The sequence below is a fragment of the Phaenicophaeus curvirostris genome, chromosome 36 (assembly GCF_032191515.1).
Source record: "Phaenicophaeus curvirostris isolate KB17595 chromosome 36, BPBGC_Pcur_1.0, whole genome shotgun sequence".
NCBI lineage: Eukaryota > Metazoa > Chordata > Aves > Cuculiformes > Cuculidae > Phaenicophaeus > Phaenicophaeus curvirostris.
In genome coordinates, this window is record NC_091427.1 from 871445 (window position 1) to 890656 (window position 19212).

The window sequence follows — 19212 nt, forward strand, 5'->3', positions numbered from 1 at the left end:
TGACACACTGCCCGGGGTCTCCAGGCAAAGTGATTCCTGAGCTAGACCTTCTACCCTTGCTGGAAATGAGAAGGATGCAGGCTCGAGCCAAGGGGGCCAAGCAATGCAGCTTCTCGTGGGGCCAACACGGTGTGAGCACAGTTAGGGCCGATGCGCACAGAGCAACATCCCTGGCATGGCCACCCCCACCCCAGGGACACCCTGATTCCCTGAGCTTCTTGATGCATCCAATAGGAGGATGAAAACAAAGGTGCAAGAAGCTGTTGACTGCGTTGGCTAAACAGGCTGGTTTCCAGTGACATGACAAGGCTCGTCACACACAACATAGCTAATTAAAAACACACCAAATCCGATTTGTTTCTACTGTGTGTGGTTTGTTGTTTGAAATAAGGTCCTAATTAATAACATGCCTGAATAATAACATTTTTATTAAATGCAAAAAAAAAAAAAAGTGTCCTGTATCCCTGAGATTAAAGCACCAACAGGCCAGCCCTTGCAAAACTGCTCGTACCGTTCTGTATCGTTACATTCCTGTTCTCTGTATCTTTCCTTTGACAATGGATCTCTAAACTCAGCAGCTCTGCCACTCTGAGCTTTCATATTGTGTGCTGGAACTTCTGCATATCTGTTAAAATGATTCCTCTCTCCTTCCCCTTGAGGTCTTGTTCATTGAGGGTGAGAGTGGCCTCTGAATAGGGGAGACCTTGGCTGTGAACAGTGTCTTCTGTAGGGGGATGACCTTGATCTTGAACAGGGATCACCATGGGTTCTGGACCTGGTGCCAGATTTGTGACCTTTACCCCTGCAACGATACAGTGGAGATGGTGAGTTGGAATGAGATTCAGAACGACTGAAAGCTCAGGAGTAGGAGTGACTGCAGGGAGAACCTGGTCTGAACTCAGAGTAGGAATATGAACCTCTGGAGAGAGATGAAACGCTGGAGGGAGACTTGGACCTTAAAAAAAAGCCAACAGAAAAAAAAAAAAGTTAATTCCAAAGAGTCCCTCTCCTCATGTTTTTCCTCCCATGTTTCATCTCTTATCCTCTCCATGTGCCTCTGTGAAAGCTACTGACGTAGCGCTGCTGCCAACTGAAGAACTCGATAACATTTCAGTTTCTGCTTACAAGACACAGCAGCAGAGAACCACGGGAGATAAAGGGAGACGAAGAGGATTTCTCTCACGTGCTTCCTCCAAAGCACTTTGAGGTCATAGGCAGACACAGGAAATGCATCAACTGCCCCTGTTCAGGTTCCAGCTCCTGCTAGTTGTTACAGAGAAGACTCAGGAAAAGAAGACGCCTGCTCCTTAACAACCGCTGCCATGTTCTAACTCTCTGTCAGCCGTCATCTCTGCCGCGTTTGAGCTGGCAACCTCCATAGGAAATGCCTGTCCCTGCTAACCCCTTGGATCATCCACTCCATCTCACGATCGAGAGGCAGAGTAGGGCTCTTCCTGATTCTTCCAGAAACTCTGCCTCTCTGTTATGGACACAGAAAGTAGTTACCTGCAAACTTAATATTTCCACGCCTTTGGAATCTCTTCATATTCCATTGGTTCCTCAAGAAACTCATTTGTAAATTTGTCAAGTCTGGACTTCTTTGTTTCCCTGTTAAAACAAGTTGGACCTTTATTACAAAAAGCCACCAAGGAAAAAAGCCTGGCCAGTATGAGAATGTGTTCCCTGCCTGCAAATGCCAAAGGGGAAGATCCTGTTTAAGCAAAAACAGTTTAGAATTCCTACCACTTTTAGGGAAAGGTTTAGGATAACAATTACCCGGTTTCAGTTTGGAATGTTTACCCTCTGCAACAAAATAATTTTGGGAAAAAGACTGAGTTGCTTGTGCTTATGTCAGACGCATGTTAGTGTAACTGCAGCCCAACCCGCTATCAGAACACAAAAATGAACAACAATGCAATTTCATTGGGAAAAATATGTCCTCCTCTTTACGTATCCAGTGTCCTCTCACTGGAGAAGGAAGGGAAACAGCATCCTGGCTTGCATCAGCCACGCTGTGGCCAGCAGGACCAGGGACAGGATCCAACCCCTGTACTTAGCATAGGGGAGATCACAAGTCAGTAAAGAGATAAACCAGACCCTCTGTCTCCAGGGGAGAGAAAGCACCTTAGCCATTTGAAACAGCTGAATTGAAGACATTAAAAATGTTCGTAAAAGAACAGCATTGACTTTTCCAAGTATCTGCTCAATCGGTATCAACCAAGTGATTGATCGGGAGATTGATATCTTCAGCCCTATCGAGCCAGTATTCAAAGGTGTGGCTTTATAGAAAGTATATATATGTGTATATAGAATCACGAGGTTGGAAAAGACCTCTTGGATCATCGAGTCCAACCTTTCCTATCTGCTTTCCATCTCATCCTTTAATTATAGGTAGTTTTTATAAGGAATGATGTTTTCCTCACAAAGCCTTCATTTTCCAGAGCCCTCCTTTCAGTCCTGCACTGGAGGTTTAGCTTGAATACTCTTACTGCAAGCACACCTCCTCTCTTTGAAAGCCAATTCCAGTTAAGCCATTTAAAAGTTAATCACCACTTGCATTCTCCAGAGCTGTGCACAATTATTCCCTTGTAAATCAGCTGTGGCAGAGGCTCTGTCTTATGGCCTCTTGTCACAGGATACAAACAGTAAGAGAGTGAGGGTCTGTAGGTACTCACGGTTCCCAGCCTGCTCTTCCACCTGCTGGGCGCCTTCTCCTGCCTTGCTTGGGATGAGCTTTGGGAAGAGGAAAAAGAACAAGACCTCATTCATTTGAACTGAAGATAATGTTTTTACAGCAATCCTGCAGTGATGGTCACTCACCAGCTGTGGGCATGGATTGTCCTTGGGGGCCTGGGAGAAGCGGTGCTGATGCTGCTGGTTGGAGTTGGACAGGAGAGCCCTTGGGAATAAATGCAAACAGTTGGAAAACAAGCTCTGCTGAAATACAAGAATAACTGCATGTGTTGAAATAAAACTTCTGTGCCTTTCCAGCTGACCGAGAGGAAGATGGAGAAAGTCCAGGGACACTCACCAGAGCAGCAGGAGGTCTGAAAGCCACGAGGGCAGGAGGTGGAGGTGTCAGCGGTGGCTGTTCCTCTGGAACAGGATCTGAGGAGGTGGACGATGGCTCCACCGGTAACAAGGGAGGCTTTTTCTTCTTCTCTCTGGCATAAGCTTCCCTGGAGGAGGTGGGGGAGGAAAAAGAAAAAGGTTCTAGAGAGGTAAAGGAAAACTTCCTCAAGCTCTGCATTTATCAAAGGAAGAGAATGGATGGAATTCTAGTCCCTCCAAATCAGCCTGCAAAAACATAGGCAGTCAGCTTCTCCTCCTCTTGTAGAGCCTAAGCACTAGAACATGGAGCCGGGAGCTGTTTTCCCTCTGCAGAACTCTCCACCAAGGAGAAGCAAAAGCAGTTCAGCCTGTTTCAATGTGGGATCTGACAGAAGCCAGAGGGAGAGGCAGTCTCAGTCCAGTAGCCCTTTGTTAAATTTTGCAAGATGCCTTTGAAACAGCAACCAGAACTTTCTGCACTTTCCCAGAGAGCGACTCCACTGTGAGCATCACTGGCATGTTTTGCAGAAATAATCCTCAGTGCTCCACGAGTTTACCCAGCACCCAGGGCAGCCACAGCAGCCCCCGTGCCTGTAAGATCAGAAGGTGTCCCAGGCTCCCAGGTTGAGAGACAATGCCAATGCTTCCTCCCCTGCGATTACAGACGCTGGCCAGCTCGGGTGTGTTCCCACTCAGACATTGGCACGTGGTTTCTCTCCTCCCCCTTTGCTCAGTCCAATCAATTCCCTACTTACGCATTAAGGATTGGGATGACGTATTTCCCAGTGTTTGTCAGCATAGCCCCCTTTGTGCTGGGATCCTCCACCTCCATCAGGAAACTCCTCGGAATTCCTGTGCACTTCTTCACTCTGGGAACAGACCCAGGATGTCTGCCCTGTTCAGAACAGAAGTGCAGACAGATCTCATCTTACGACTCACGCTGCCAATGATATTTCAACGATTACTGCCAGCAGCAAAGGCCCGTAATCCCCTCCTTTTACACAGCACAAGGGCTGTGAGACTGAAAGACCTCTTTTCCTGAGTGTAGTAACAGACAGGACGTTCCCAAGGCCTGAGCAGTGTTTTGAACTCAGTCGAGTTCCTTGGCTTAATGTCATGTTCTTAAGGGTGAAATATTCCTCAGCTCATCCTCCCCTCAGAGCAGAGACACAAACCCGCTCCTCCTCCACAGCGCAGTTCGGAGCAAGAGCTGAAACCGGGGCTCTGAATCCGTCCCTGGAGGGACTGATATCCCCCAACTCTGTACGAAGGCTGAAGTCACACCTCGCGCATTTGCAGTCAGTGACTGATGTGCAAGGGCACCAACACTCACCCAGAGACTTGGGTAATTAAAACATGCAAATATTCAGTTCACAGGGTCAACAGAAACATCTTGGCTTTACAACAAATATTAAAACTCCTGAAGTGTAATTAAAGAGCTAAAACCAGACATATTTCCAGGAATATGGAAATAGATTAAGAACCCCATGACAGCTCACAGAACGGTCTGTGGAATAAAGGTTCAAGGTATCCCTTGAATTTTGAAGGGCTCTGCGGCATCTCTGTGTAACCTCTGTCCTCAACCCCAGGAGACACAGTTCTTAGGAGAACAGGTCATGGGTTTGTTTCCTCCCTGCCTGGGTAAGAAAATCCAAAGCTCAGTGACCCCAGAAGTGCCCCGCAGTCTTACCCCATTGTCTGGGCCATTCCTGATGGAGTGGCCAGGTTTTCCACAATGGAACCAAGTATTTGATGACAGAGGTGTCTTCATGTAACTAAAAGGTTAGGGGAAGAAAAGAAAACATGGCTATGTATGTGTCTGTTCTCATCAAACAAAGATCTCTACCATTTTTACACCATCTTCAAAGGACAGACTGGACATTATCAACACTTACTTGATGGGGTCATAGTCCTGGCAAGACTGGATCATCATCGCTTTTATTTTGTCTTCTTCAGATGCGTCAGCGCCGGCTAGGTTGGCCGTCTGTGAAACAAGGAATCATTGGACACACGTTAGACACACATTTAAATCCACATGGACAAAGCCAGCACAACTCACCCCACCCTGTAAAGAGCAGCACAGCGTGAGATGAAGTTGTGTGGAAACAGCTGCTGACATACAAGAGAGATATCCTGAAGATGTTCTGGGAGCCCTCAAACCATTTCATGATGGTTCTATTTCTGCTCACCTACGGGCAAAGAGAATCCTTGGACACTCAGGATCTCAGGCTGGGTTTGCCCCTTCCATAAAGACTTGTGTGACTAACCCTGGTTTCTTCCAAGAGGACTGGAGCTACGTATGGAGAACATGGTACCATCCAGTACTTTCACACTGACTGTTCAGATCCGGACTGTCTGAGGGAGCAGACATCCACTGCGCCATTCAACCCAGAAAGATGCATGCAAGCGTCAGTATTTACATTTTGCAGCATTCAAAGGACACAACCGAGGAGTCGAGGGAGTCGTTTCCCTTGCCAGAATTCAGCTTCATTCACGGCAGCATTAAAAGGAATCAAACATTTTACAATCCTCAGCAAGACAAAAGTTCCTTTCAGTAGAAATTTGCCCAACAGGTGCTGCAGGCGGCGCACATCTCCTCTATGAACTTCGACCTATTCAGTAATTTAACTACGGACAACAGAACCTGGCCTGTTTCCAGCTGAGTGTGTCCTTTTCACACACAAAGCATAACAGGAAGCTTACGCAGACCTGGGTCTTCCACTTGTTGAAGCCAGCTGGTTCCTTCAAGGCTTATGTATTCAAAAGTTGTTTTTATTACACACTAGTCCAAGTACAAGCAGGGTCTAAGGTTGTGACTGTGTATCAGCTGGACATTCAAATACCGCTCGTTCAGACCCACCACCCTGGGTTTTGTTTCTGCCTACATTCACTCACAAAAGCAAGCAACGCCTTTCAACATTTTACACCTTGTTGGTTCACAGACATTGTTTTCCCTCAGCAGTAACAGAATCCAGATCAACATCTATGAAACCATTCCAATAACACTGACAGGAGTCCTTAAAGGTACTTGACTGATGTGTTTGAACAAAAAAGGTTTACACAACACATCCAAACCCATAAAAAAACCCTAGGAATAGACCCACATTCAAAGATGGCATTGAATAGAGAAGAATAGAAAACAAAAATCTTGTAACAGAATCACAGAACCACTAGATTGTAAATGACCCACAGGATCCTCAAGTCCAACCATTTCTATCAATGACTAAACCATGCCCCTCAGCACCTCATCCACCCGTTCTTTAAGCACCTCCAGGGAAGGGGACTCAACCTCCTCTCTGGGCAGCCTGTTCCAGTGCCCAATGACCCTTTCCATGATTTTTTTTTCCTGATGTTCAGCCTAAATCTCCCCTGGTGGAGCTTAAGGCCATTCTCTCCTGTCCTGTCCCCTGTCACTTCAGAGAAGAGGCCAGCACCGTCCTCTCCACAACCTCCTTTCAGGTAGTCGGAGAGAGCAATGAGGTCTCCCCTCAGCCTCCTCTTCTCCAGGCTAAACACCCCCAGCTCTCTCAGCCGCTCCTCATAAGGCCTGTTCTCCAGCCCCTTCCCCAGCTTTGTTGCTCTTGTCTGGACTCGCTCCAGAGCCTCAACATCCTTCTTGTGGTGAGGGGCCCAGAACTGAACACAGGATTCGAGGAGCGGTCTCACCAGTGCTGAGTCCAGAGGGAGAAGAACCTCCCTGGCCCTGCTGGTCACGCCGTTTCTGATCCAAGCCAAGGTGACGTTGGCCTTTTACAACCCATTTCTTCCTCACTGAGCCAGCTCGTGCTCGAGAGGGCAGAGGCACTCACAGGGTTTAGCTGCTTTACTTTGCTGCTTTACCTTTTTCTGAAATAATTAATTTTGTTCTTTTCCCCAAAATGTACCCCAATTCATTTCTGCAGTGAGAGAGGGAAGAAGTTTCCAGTGGGAAGAGATTTCTCAGTCTTGGAATGAACTTTCTATTCAGCAGGAGGAACACTCCTCTGCATCGAGCTCTGCCTTCTCCCATCTCTGCAACCCGACGGACTCGTCATTTAACGTGCCAGCCCTGCGCCTGCTCTTGCCGAGCGATCACTGGTGCGGCCCCAGACAAAGCCACACTCTGTAGAGCAAAAACCACAATCGGCTGCACAGCAAAACTCGGCTGCTGTCACATTTGCTTACGTGCCACACACACACTGGTGCATTCCTGAGAACAAGGAGGGACAGGGACACCATTCAAAGAGTGCACGGCCACACAAATCCCATTGCCTTGTCTGCAGTTTGTGTCCTGCAACTGATGAAATCATGCCACATTCCAAGAAGGGATCTAGAACTGTCATGACTAGAAATTCAGAAATAGCCAGGCCATTGTCCAAGCTCCGGCAACGCTTCTTTTCTGGCTGGGCAGTGTCCCTGCCCCCAAAACGTCCATCACTCACACCAATTCAATTCTGCTGTAACAACTGGGCTCGTCTACAACGCAAAATCAATGAAACTAATGAAGACCCATGAACAGCTTCTGCAGTGCTGCCGCTTTGTGTCCTGAGGATGAGGAATACTGCAACACAACATTGAGGCTGAGAAGGTTCTCCCCCTCTCTCTTCCCAGTTTGGGAACTGCTTGTTACAGGGCAGGATCAGAACAGACACTCATTGTAAAGTTAAAACACATAAATTTAATCCTTAAAAAGTTTTGTGCACATTGCAGTAGTTCTCAGTGACAGAGCACAGTATCAGATCTAAAAATATGAAGCAAAAACTCTTTTTAGCCTTTAATGAGAATATTATCTACGTACCTTAATCAGTTTAGCCAAAGCCATCGGTGCCGAGGAGTCATAAACCTGTGTCAAGAAAATCAAACACAGAGTCAAATTCTACTACCCAAACACAGCCACAGAGAACCTCTGCTCTGCTCTGAAAGCCTGCACTGTATCCTCTGCGTGGGACTGAAAGAGGCATTTCCAGCCTGGTGTCATTTGTATTTGTTCACAACAAAGCCCAAACCTCTGGCAGCGTAAGAGTGCTGTGAGGTTAATAAGAAGAGGCTGAAATAAGCACACCAGCTTCAGATCAGCTCGTTGCTCCACAACAGCTCAGAGAGGGACGCCTTTCAAATGCTCACAGCAGCGTTGGAGTCGAAGGAGAGAGGCAGCTGCCAATTTTCAGCTAAAATGTATTTTTAAAAATAGTTCCGTTTATTTGTTTACAGACATGGGATTGGTGTTTCAACACACGCTGGTGAACTAAGGCAAAATAGCATCAATGCAGCAAGAACTGCTCCTCTGTGGGGCTTGTTATCCTCTTCAAAAACCATCATGCAAAAGTAGTCTTGAAAACCAAAAGCTGAGTGATACAGTGTGCAAATGGCAAAAGACCACTCCAAACCATCTGAGCGGCCAGGAAAAAAAGAACAGCAGAAGCTGTACAGACAGACAGATGCAGACAGACAGACGCAGAGCATGGGACTGTGTTCAGCTGTGCAAACCTTGAACCTGCAAGACCTAAACACAATTGCACCTTCCCCATGTGACACAGAGCCATACAAGGAATATTCCAGCATAGTCTGGGTGAAATACAATGCATTGTCACATTGCCAGCCACAAATGCCACTATTCACATGTGAACGGTGCAAATGATGGCGATTCTCCATTTCTGTGGTGCTGAATCCAATCTATTCTATTTACAACATATTCTGTGTTTTACTGGAAAATATAATAAGTTCATAGACACAGCAAAGAAAACTCTGTGAAATAAAGGAGGTTTTAGACAAAAGCATCGTAAAAGCCCAACCCCTCAAATACTCTGTATGGTGATTAAGAAAGATACATCACTAACTGCTTTCTTATCATCAACCAGATCTGCAGTCACTGGGAAGGGGGCATTTTCTTTTTCACAGCGAGCATTTGGAGAGGCAGTTGGGAAGCCCACACAGTGTGTCAACTTGTGGATGAGGTCTCCCAGCCATCGCTGCGAGGGACCTAGCTTTCATATCATCGAATTAACAAATTACATCATTCCAAAATGCCGAGCCTAACCCCAGCTGCCCGGCATGAGCTCCTAGAAGGCTGCCCATCACAAACATCTCCTTGTTCAGCTGGCGAGTTTGTCACACAATGCCCTCCACCACCACCCCAGGCGAGCCTGTCATATTCTCCTTGCTCAGGAGCAGAGAGGACACAACGAGGGCTCGCGTTCGCTCTACAGACAGGGGAAACTGTAGAGCGGGCTCTTTCCTTCCTGGCAGGGCCTCGGGAAGCACCTTTGTGCCCTGGGGAAGCCTGTTCCCCCCAGTCCTTGCAGGATGTCCTGGGAAGCACAGACCCCTCAAGCACCGCAGGTCGGTCCCTGCTGTGCCCCTGCCCCTAGAAGCTGCTCCCCTGGGCTCAGGGCCCGCTCCCCCCTGGGCCCAGCTCCCTCTCCACCACGCTGGCTCCCCAAAGCACGGGGACAGCTTGAGACCCTCTCCCCAAAGCACGGGGACAGCTTGAGACCCTCTCCCCAAAGCACGGGGACAGCTTGAGACCCTCTCCCCAAAGCACGGGGACAGATTCAGACACTCACCCCACAGAATGCTGGGGGCTGGTTTCCTCCCTCAAGGCACGTTGGGGGCTGGAGTCCCTCCCCCCAGCCTGGATGGTTTGTGGTCACACTGCCATTTTCTCTATTGGCTGCCAGAACAAAGTTCCCCTAAGTGACTCAGATCAACTGCAACAGATCTTAAATGTTGAGCATTGGTGTTTGTGTGTGAATGATCACTAGGAGTTGTAATAGTGAAGTCAAAGTATCTCAGAAGATGCACTTTGACATACCTTGAGCATAACTGAGTCTTTTTACTTTTTATTCTTTTCCCCTCTCATTACTATCTTTGATGAAAAGCTTGACTAGGTTCTAGGTTTTCAAGGCTGGAAAGCACAGGAAGAGCATAATGTGATGTGAGTTTTGCATGAGCTCTGTCCTGTCAAAGAAGCCTATTAGGGATGCAATTTACTTTCTGCCAAAACATCTGGAAGTTGAAGAGTATGGAGCTGGTTATATGTTCTTAAGAATTTATATCTAAAGGGTATTTGTAAGGCACAGGGGTTTTGTTTGTTTATTTATTTGTTTGTTTTTCTGAGAGCGCTGCCAATTAGCTTTAGTATCAGAAAATGAATGACAGCCTGGAGAATGCTGCGTCTGAGGCAGATCTGTCTGTGCTTTAAAGACATGCAGAAAGGCGGTAATTAAAACTAGCAGCAAAAAGTAGAACTCATTTCATGTGGTGCTGTCAATGAAATCAATACCTTCTGAGTTCATGATGGCTTTTGATATTATTTTCATCAACTATAACATTAATGGAGAACAGACGTGTTTTTCAGTGACTGCCTGTCGCCAGTTCACAGAAACCGGGCATTGGTGGACCACAATCCACAGATAACCTAAAGGACGTTTCCATTGATAAAACCAATTTTTTTTTTGACATTTCCACTTAAACTGAGAGGAGCTGCATTTCTGGCTGATGTAAATTTCTGATGTAAATCACACCATACTGGAGAGATGAATTTCCCTCCTCCTGATCAGAGCCAACATAGGCATTTGGAGCTTTTAACCAAGAATTTAAAAGACAAGCTCAGCTTTTCAGCTTTATTGGGTGTTTGCATGATGCCTTTGGGATTCTGACAGACTCTAGTTGAGAATGTTGTAGCTGTTGTTGGAGGCAGGATGTCAACCTTGCCGCTGAAATCCATCCACATGTGGCAGGACTTACAAAAGCTCCTGCTTAAGGGGAGGAACCTGATAAGGTCTTTGCAAGAGATGCTGAAAAATCATTAAAGAAATGGATTTCAGACAGCAGCTGCCTGAAGTTTGAATTTCCTTCCCCAAAACACAGTCGCTACGTGCTGAGCAGGGATAGTATTCCCTCAGCATGCACATAACTCCCTCAGACATATTGAGAGTCGTGCACACGTGTTGAAAAAATACCGTTAATCTTAATTACTTTTAAAAAGATGTTATTTCATTCATTAAAATGGAAAATTCCCTCTAGCAGCATTGTGTACAAAAGTTTTTGTGCATCTATTTTGAGCTTTCCTTTAAATGAGTGCTAGTAAAAACCACATCTTCTGGCGGAACATGCTTAGTATTTGCAACAGAGCAAGAATTGAAAAGTCTATGTAACTGAAAATAGACTACAGATAGATATAGATAGATTATTTAATGATAATGATTCAGACTTGACAAGCTCTGTTACAAAGAGGGAGAGTCTGTAGGCAGGTTTGTGTATTTTAATAACTTAAATAAATTTAAAACTCAGGCCAGCATGTCCAGGGAGGTTCTACTCCCTTGGACTCTAGTGAGACCGCTCCTTGAATCCTGTGTTCAGTTCTGGGCCCCTCACCACAAGAAGGATGTTGAGGCTCGGGAGTGAGTCCAGAGAGGAGCAACGAAGGTGGGGAAGGGGCTGGAGAACAAGAGGAGCGACTGAGAGGGCTGGGGGTGTTTAGCCTGGAGAAGAGGAGGCTGAGGGGAGACCTCATTGCTCTCTACAACTACCTGAAAGGAGGTTGTGGAGAGGGGAGAGCTGGCCAAGTGACATGGGACAGGATGAAAGGGAATGGCCTCAAGCTTCACCAGAGGAGGTTGAGACTGTGCGTTAGGAAAAAATATTTGATGGAAAGTGTCCTTGGGCACTTGAACAGGGAGGTGATTGAGTCCCCTTCCCTGGAGGTGTTTTAAGGATGGGTAGATGAGGTGCTGAGGGACATGGTTTCGTGATTGATGGGAATGGTTGGACTGGATGATCCTGTGGGTCTTTTCCAACCTGGTGATTCTATGATTCTATAGGGCGTATTTAGGGGCTCTGTGAGCCCTACAGGGGTACGTGGGTTTCCATAGGGTTCCTATAGAGACTATAGTTTCCTTTTAGGGGTTCTGTAGGGGCTCTATGTGTCTTCTAGGGACTATAGGGGTTGGTAGGAACCCTGTAGCTGGTTGGGAGGAGAAACTGGGTGATGGAGCTGTTGTTGGACATCTGCTGTCTCTGGCTGTGAAGCAGTGAAGAAGAAAAGTACAATGAGAAGTTAGCGGAGAATTCTCTAAGCCAAATCAAAGCCATTTCTCATTCCCCTCCTGCTGATGCACGCCCCTTGTCCCTTTTCTCCCATCCCCTCCTTCAGCTCCGTGCCTGGAGCCCTGCTTGGTGCTGGCTCAATGTTCCGGGAGGAGCAGGGCCTCTGCCCGCTGGCTGCGAGGAGTCAGCCCTGCTCTGCAGCAGGGGGTCCTGGGGACGTTGGGGACAGGGAACAGTGCTGGGGTTCAGCCTTGTCTTGTGGATGTGTCAGCATCTGCACTGCCAGGGATGAGGAGCTGAGAGGGCAGAAGAAGGCTAAGAGTTTTGGGGTTTTACCATTCCCACTCCTACCCTGGGCAGTGTTCTTGGATGTCAGAAACCCTCAGAATCTCTTCTATGCTCAGGGAGAACAGGGGGAATCCTGCGAGGTGAGAGCATTGCCTGTGTCTCAGTGCAGAGGGACGGGAGCTGCTCTCGTTCTCAGCTTCGAAGTGCTTGCACCTTTCTGAGATGGAGGGGGATCACACTCAAGTGTTACCCTCAAAAGCCACCAGGCCCTGCTGAGAGCAAAGGGATCCACCTCACAGCACTCAATTTCTCACCCTTTCCTAATGTCTCAGCCTCTGCTTGCAGTCCAGGACACACACAGCTCATTTCACAAACCCAAGAGCATTTTCTCTCTCGTAGCATCTCTGCACTTCTCCGTGGGGCTTTTAGATAACATATGAAGTAAATCCTCCCTCCCAGATCTTTTCAGGTTTAACTTTCCTCTCATTTCCTGATCCTATCCCTGCTGTCTGGGGATTTTCCTCATGGAGCTGTTTCCCTGTCCCATGCATTTTCCCTGCTCACAGCCCCCGTCCCAGCCTCTGCGCACTCCCCTACACAAACCTGCCTGTTTGCAGGGCTCTTCCTAGGTGCGTGGTCATGTTTGGAGATTCCAAAGAGAACAACCTGGTGGGTCTAGGAGAGCTGCTGCTGGTGCTGTCCATAGGCAGAGGAGTAGCTCAAGGTGCTTTAGGAGGCTCACGTCAGACCCCTTGGTCACTCACAGTTACAGCTCAGGAGTCTCAGTGATTTGTTCAAACATGAGAGCCTCCTGTTCCGTCCCTTCCCTGAAAATTCCCAAGAGTAGAACACTGAAAAGGCTGACTCAGGAAAGCTCCTTATTGGCAATGTAATCCCTTCCTTGTCCTTCCCCTTGAAAAGTCCCCTCAGAATTGTCCTGGGGTGATTTGGAGCTGTAAACAGTCCCAGTCCATGCAGCAGCCTCTGCAGAGCCAAAACTCCCTTTCATGATAGCAGGTGCTTCTTGCAGCCACAGCCTCTCCCTGCAGCACAGCGGGGATCTGCCCGGACAGGCTGAGCGCTGACTCCAAACAGCGGCAGAGTCTCTCTTCCAGCACACAGACCCCGATGGTGCAGGGACCCTGCTCTGAACGACAGCGCGGGACACCCCTGGCTGCACCCTCTGGCTTCACAGCCCTTCCAGACTGCCTCACAAGAGCCCCCTCCTCACAGATCCCAGGAGCTGGGTGCTGGGCCAACTTTAGGAGAGGCCACGAGGATCGACACCTGCACCCAGACTTACTGTGTCCAGGACTGCAAAGATTTCTCCTCCAGTCAGGTGTCAGGCATCCTCCTGACCGCCTTTAAGCTCCCTCTGCCTTGCTCATCTCTCTAAGAAACCCCAGGAGTTCCCTTCTGCTTGTTGGGCTGTTCGTGGGCAGAGCATGAGCTCCCTCAGCCCCAGGAGCCCAGCCCAGCTCAGCTGCAGAGGAGCAGCCCAGGGCATTTTAATGACCCCTCTGGTGGGTTTGATGATGAGTTCATGAACATCAGCCCCTTAGAGGAAGTTGAACAAACTTCTCAAGAAGTAAAACTCAGATTCATGATATAAAGTTTCTTGTAGTGTTAATGGGTCCCACTGAGGGCACTGCTGAGAAAGCATCTCCAGAGCCCAGTTAGAGCAGAAAACGCGAGGCAGTGATGAAAATTTGGGAAAAGCAAAGTAAAGGTGGCTCTGATGCTGAGTCAACCTGGATGTGTTTCATGAATCCAAAGGGCCAAGCCATGCCCCTGCTAACCAAGTGGCCAAACCTTGACCCCCAGGTCCAGGGATGGGAGATCCTGTCCCTCGCTCATTTCTCAGGGCTCTCCTTTGAACAGTGGGATTTGGAGATGGAAAATGCCAGCGGCAGGACAGTGGAAAAAACTGCTCCTGGGTGGGGATGAGGAGGCCATGAGACCTTGGTGCTGTAAGGATGAGGTGTTTCCTCTTTGACATCAGTGCCAGAGACAACAGCCAGAGCCAAGGAGAGGAGGATTTTGGCTCTGTTGGGGAATTTCAGCCTTGCCAGAACCCTTGACCCTCTCCACCACAGGCAGTGGTGTGCTGTACCTTTGCCTCTGGCTGTAGGCATCCACCCTGCCGCTGCACCTTGCTCTCACCTGAGCATCTTCTTTCCCTTGCTGATACCTCTCTGTCCTCCTTGGCTGTTCCTTCAAAGACAAAGCCTTGGTTTGGTTCAGACTCCCTAGGTGTGGGCAGTTGTGCAACAGTGCTCGTGCTCTGCAGGGAAGCTCCAGCGATGGGGCGTTTATGCTGGAGACAGGAATTGCTCTTGCAATATGTCTGTGTGACCACTTTTACAATAGTTGCAACAGCTGCTCTGTAAGCACGTGTCTGCATCTGGGTGCTAGTTTAGCTGTTACAATGCCGTACTGCAGGTAACATTAACTGTCTGTGAAAGGCAAGTACAGCTATCTTTGTCTTACTGCGACATCGTTCTGCCCCTCTGTGTCTGAAATCCTGGCTCTCTGTGGGCTTTGCCAGGGCACAGTTAACTGTGCGCCGTGCACTTTGCTCCAGGATGCTCAGTGTAGACCGGGTTGCCCTAAATCTCTTTAGGGTCCCATGAATCACTTTTCAGTTCTTATTGACATTATGGATTGTGACAGATAACCAGGCTGCAGATGAGCAATTCCTCGTGCATTAGCTCCTCTCTTCCTCCCCACACTGACAGTCCTACGTGTCTCACAGAAGGAATCACCCCACAGTGCCTGGATTTGCCCACGGTTGCTCCAACCCACACTGATGCCTCTTCGTAGCCTTTCTGATTTGAGGATCCCAGCGGGAAAAGCCCCACTGTCCTGATCCTGGCTTTGTTGGGCACCCTAAAAGGACCGACTGTAGGTTTCTGGGTTTAAGAGTAGGAAATCAAGGACTGCCTGAGCCTCACCCAAGGGCAGGAAGGGTTGTTTGCGTTAGTGGCTATTGCTGAAGGCTTTCTTGGTCACAATCAGTCCTCCAGTATTTTAGGCACGAGGGCTAAACCAGGCTGTACAAGAGTATGTACCCACAGTGGAGGGATGTGACTCAGTCCTCTCAACCTGCCCATGCTGGAAGGAGGAAATCCACCCAAAAATACTGACGGAGCTAGTGGACACACTTGCCAAACCCCTTTCCATCATCTTCCAGAAGTCCTGGATGACTGGGGCAGTTCCACTGAACTGGAGGGGGGCTAATGTTATACCCATCTTAAAGAAGGATTGGAGGCAGGGTCCAGGAAACTACAGGCCTGTCAGTCTGACCTCAGTGCCGGGGAAAATCATGGAACAGGTGATCGTGAGAGCTATCATGAAGCACTTGCAGGAGAACTGGGTGATCGGGCCCAGTCAACACGGCTTCACGAAATGCAGGTCTTGCCAAACTAACTTGATTGCTTTCTATGACAAAGTGAACATGAGATTCAGCAAAGCCAAGTGAAAGGTCCTACATGCGGGTCCGGTCAATCAGTGGTTTAATGGGTAGAATCATAGAACGTTCCGAGTTTGAAGAGACCCACAAAGATCATTGAATCCAACTCCTCTCTGAGAGCTTTGGTCAAATGCTTCCTGAACATTGTCAGGCCTGGCACTCCCTTTTCCATTTGTCTAACCCACAGCTGACCCTGCACCTCCTGCTCCAGGCTCTGTCCCACCTACCTTCCCCCCAGAGCCCCTCCTGGCACAGGGCAGGGTTTTCCTGATACTGACTCGTGGGAAGAAGGAGCCCTTGGCAAAAGGCAGCGGTGCTTTCGGCAGTCATGCTTGGCTCAGAGGAAATCCAGCTCCCTGTGGTCATCCCCACAGGGAAGGGAGCCTTTAGAGAGCAGGAAGGAACCTCCCGGGAAAGCTGCACTGCTTGCACACCCTTCCCAGGGCCCAGTGTATTTCACAATTGCTCTCACCTTACACCCCAACTGCTCTGTGACGAATTAAAATCTCTGCTTGCTCTGCTGTTTCTGACTCGCTGTTTCCCTGGGTTACCCCAAACTGGGAAGACAGGCACAGCCCTGTTGTTTGAAGACAGACCTTTTCCCAGGCCGTGTTTTTCCAGTGGGATGTGCCTGAGATCCGAGCTACCAAGACTTGCCAAACTAACCTGATCGCCTTCTATGACAAAGTGACTCGGCTGCTGGATGAGGGAAAGGCTGTGGATGGATCTTCCTGGACTTCAGTAAAGCCTTTGACACAGTCTCTCCCAGCATTCTGCTTAGGAAACTGTCACCTCTGGCCTGGACAGGCGCACACTCTCCTGGGTGGAAAATTGGTTGGCTGGAGGGCCCAGAGAGTGGTGGGAGATGGAGTTAACTCCAGCTGGAGGCCAGGGACAAGTGGTGTCCCCAGGGCTCAGTGCTGGGTCCAGCCCTGTTCAGTGTCTTTATCCGTGACCTGGATGAAGGCATCGAGTGCACCCTTAGCAAGTTTGGGGACGACACTAAGCTGGGTGGAAGTGTCGATCTGCTGAGGGCAGGGAGGCTCCAGAGGGATCTGAACAGGCTGGATCCATGGGCTGAGTCCAATGGGATGAGGTTTAACAAGGCCAAATGCCGGGTCCTGCACTTGGGGCACAACAACCCTGAGCAGTGCTACAGACTAGGAGAAGTCTGTCTAGAAAGCTGCCTGGAGGAGAGGGACCTGGGGGTGTTGGTTGACAGCGACTGAACATGAGCCAGCAGGGACCCAGGTGGCCAAGACGGCCAAGGGCATCTTGGCTTGGATCAGAAACGGCGTGGCCAGCAGGGCCAGGGAGGTTCTTCTCCCTCTGGACTCGGCACTGGTGAGACCCGCTCCTTGAATCCTGTGTTCAGTTCTGGGCCCCTCACCACAAGAAGGATGTTGAGGCTCTGGAGCGAGTCCAGAGAAGAGCAACAAAGCTGGTGAGGGGGCTGGAGAACAGGCCTTATGAGGAGTGGCTGAGAGAGCTGGGGGTGTTTAGCCTGGAGAAGAGGAGGCTGAGGGGAGACCTCATTGCTCTCTACAACTACCTGAGAGGAGGTTGTGGAGAGGTGGGAGCTGGGCTCTTCTCCCAAGGGACAGGGGACAGGACGAGAGGGAATGGCCTCAAGCTCCACCAGGGGAGGTTTAGGCTGGACATTAGGAAAAAATATTTCATGGAAAGGGTCACTGGGCACTGTCCGAGGCTGCCCAGGGAGGGGGTTGAGTCCCCTGCCCTGGAGGGGTTTAAGGGACGGGTGGACGAGGCGCTGAGGGACGTGGGTTAGTGATTGATGGGAATGGTTGGACTCGATGATCCGGTGGGTCTTTTCCGACCTGGTGGTTCTGTGCATAAATGCCACCGCCTCTTCGATAACCCTGGCAAAGGGGGGGGCAGCGCTGGCCACACCCCCGTCCTTTGAGCCCCCGCAGCCCCTGCCCAGGTTGTGGTGGGACCCTTTGTGACATCACAGCGGGATCCCACCCTGACCCTCGAGAGCTGAGGGAGACGCAGCCCCCAAGCCCTCAGTGTCCGTCAGGACAGTCACGGGACAGACACCAGAGCTCGCAGCTCCGAGCAGAGCTCACGTCTTACCCTGTGGTGCTGAGGCGTTTGCCGAAGCTTCTGCGTTCTCATTGCTTACACAAGAGGTCACAATGGCCCGGGGCGGAGGGGGCGGGGGAGAAGGAACAGTCATGTAAGCGGCATCAATGCTTACAATTTGTAACTGTTCATTCTGTTACAGTTTGATTTCCCCCCCCGTGGAACATGGCATCCACGACAAAGCAAATGAAACAAGACACAACACGCACCAGGGAAGATAAGCAAGGGGCAAGAGCCAAGAATGAAGATCAGTCCAAAGGAACAAGTGGCGTGGAAGTGCTTGCACAAGAGAGGAAATCGTACTTGCAGAAGGAATACAAGATTCTCACTGACCTCATGAACACGTACATGGGAAGAGTAGAGAGCTTGCTGCAGGAAAATAAGTTCCTAGAAAAGGAAGGCAAACGGAATCAGAAAGAGAGCAACACCTACCTGTCCTACGCTACAAAACGCAGCCAGAAGTGCCAGAACCTGGTAATAACACTAAATGACCAGAATCACGTTGACCTGTCTAAAGTCCAGAAGGAGAAAGAGAAGCTGGTCTCCCAGTGTGCAGCAAAGGAGGAGGAACTCAGGAGAGCGCTAAAAGAGGTGCAGACAAAGCTCTCCCTTATGAACAAGGAGGTTGAAGACCTGCAGCGTCTCTTTGGCCCATCCATTCAGTTGGAACGGATGAAAAGGATTAAAGAGCTGGAGAAGGAATTGCTGGTCACAAAGGTAGAGTGCGCGGAACAAATGCACAAAATCAGGAGTGAGTTTCTGCGGGCCAAGGCTGACTGCGAGAGGGACTTCCACCGAAAGATCCAGGCGGTCACCGAGAGAGCGGAAGCAGCAGCAGCACAATGTGCGATTGAGCAAATCAAAGAAACAAGGGCAGAGAATTGGCACCTACGCCAGGAGCTGCTCAGACTCATTCAACACTCCAAAGTCCTTAAAGACACCAAAGTCCAACTGGAAGAGCAGCAGCAGCAGCTTCTTCGGGAGAACAAATATATTCTGAACACAGCACCCACGCGCCACTGGTTACCCTTGCAGGAAGCACACAGCGCAGACAGCAAACCCTCCAGCTCTCACAGGTTGGGACACATCCATTGACCTAAAGAACCACTTCTCCACTCCTTGCTCACACCTGGACAGTCAGATGTTGGGTTTACAGAGTAAATGTCCTGTGGGTGGATGAAGAGAACGATTTACGTAGTGCATGCTCAGCAAGCAATGCAGACAGCACATCTTCAAGGTAACCTCAGCTTTAACTTCCATGATGTCTG

General features: G+C 49.2%; 2 protein-coding genes across 2 annotated transcripts; one reads left to right on the plus strand and one right to left on the minus strand.

The window, feature by feature from the left end:
* Positions 1-3049: 3049 nt before the first annotated feature.
* Positions 3050-14864, minus strand: LOC138732709 (E3 ubiquitin-protein ligase RBBP6-like; the record flags this gene model as incomplete). Its single annotated transcript, XM_069879366.1, has 7 exons — positions 14857-14864; positions 14480-14615; positions 7829-7873; positions 4947-5035; positions 4742-4826; positions 3807-3946; positions 3050-3179 (listed from the first exon to the last, which is right to left on the minus strand). Coding segments are annotated over exons 1-7 (633 nt in total), but the record flags the coding sequence as incomplete, so codon positions are not given.
* Positions 14865-18099: 3235 nt separating this feature from the next.
* Positions 18100-19159, plus strand: LOC138732686 (coiled-coil domain-containing protein 166-like). The gene has a single exon (XM_069879337.1). It carries the CDS (start codon positions 18110-18112, stop codon positions 19037-19039), a length of 930 nt encoding a protein of 309 aa, XP_069735438.1. The 5' UTR covers positions 18100-18109; the 3' UTR covers positions 19040-19159.
* Positions 19160-19212: the final 53 nt, after the last annotated feature.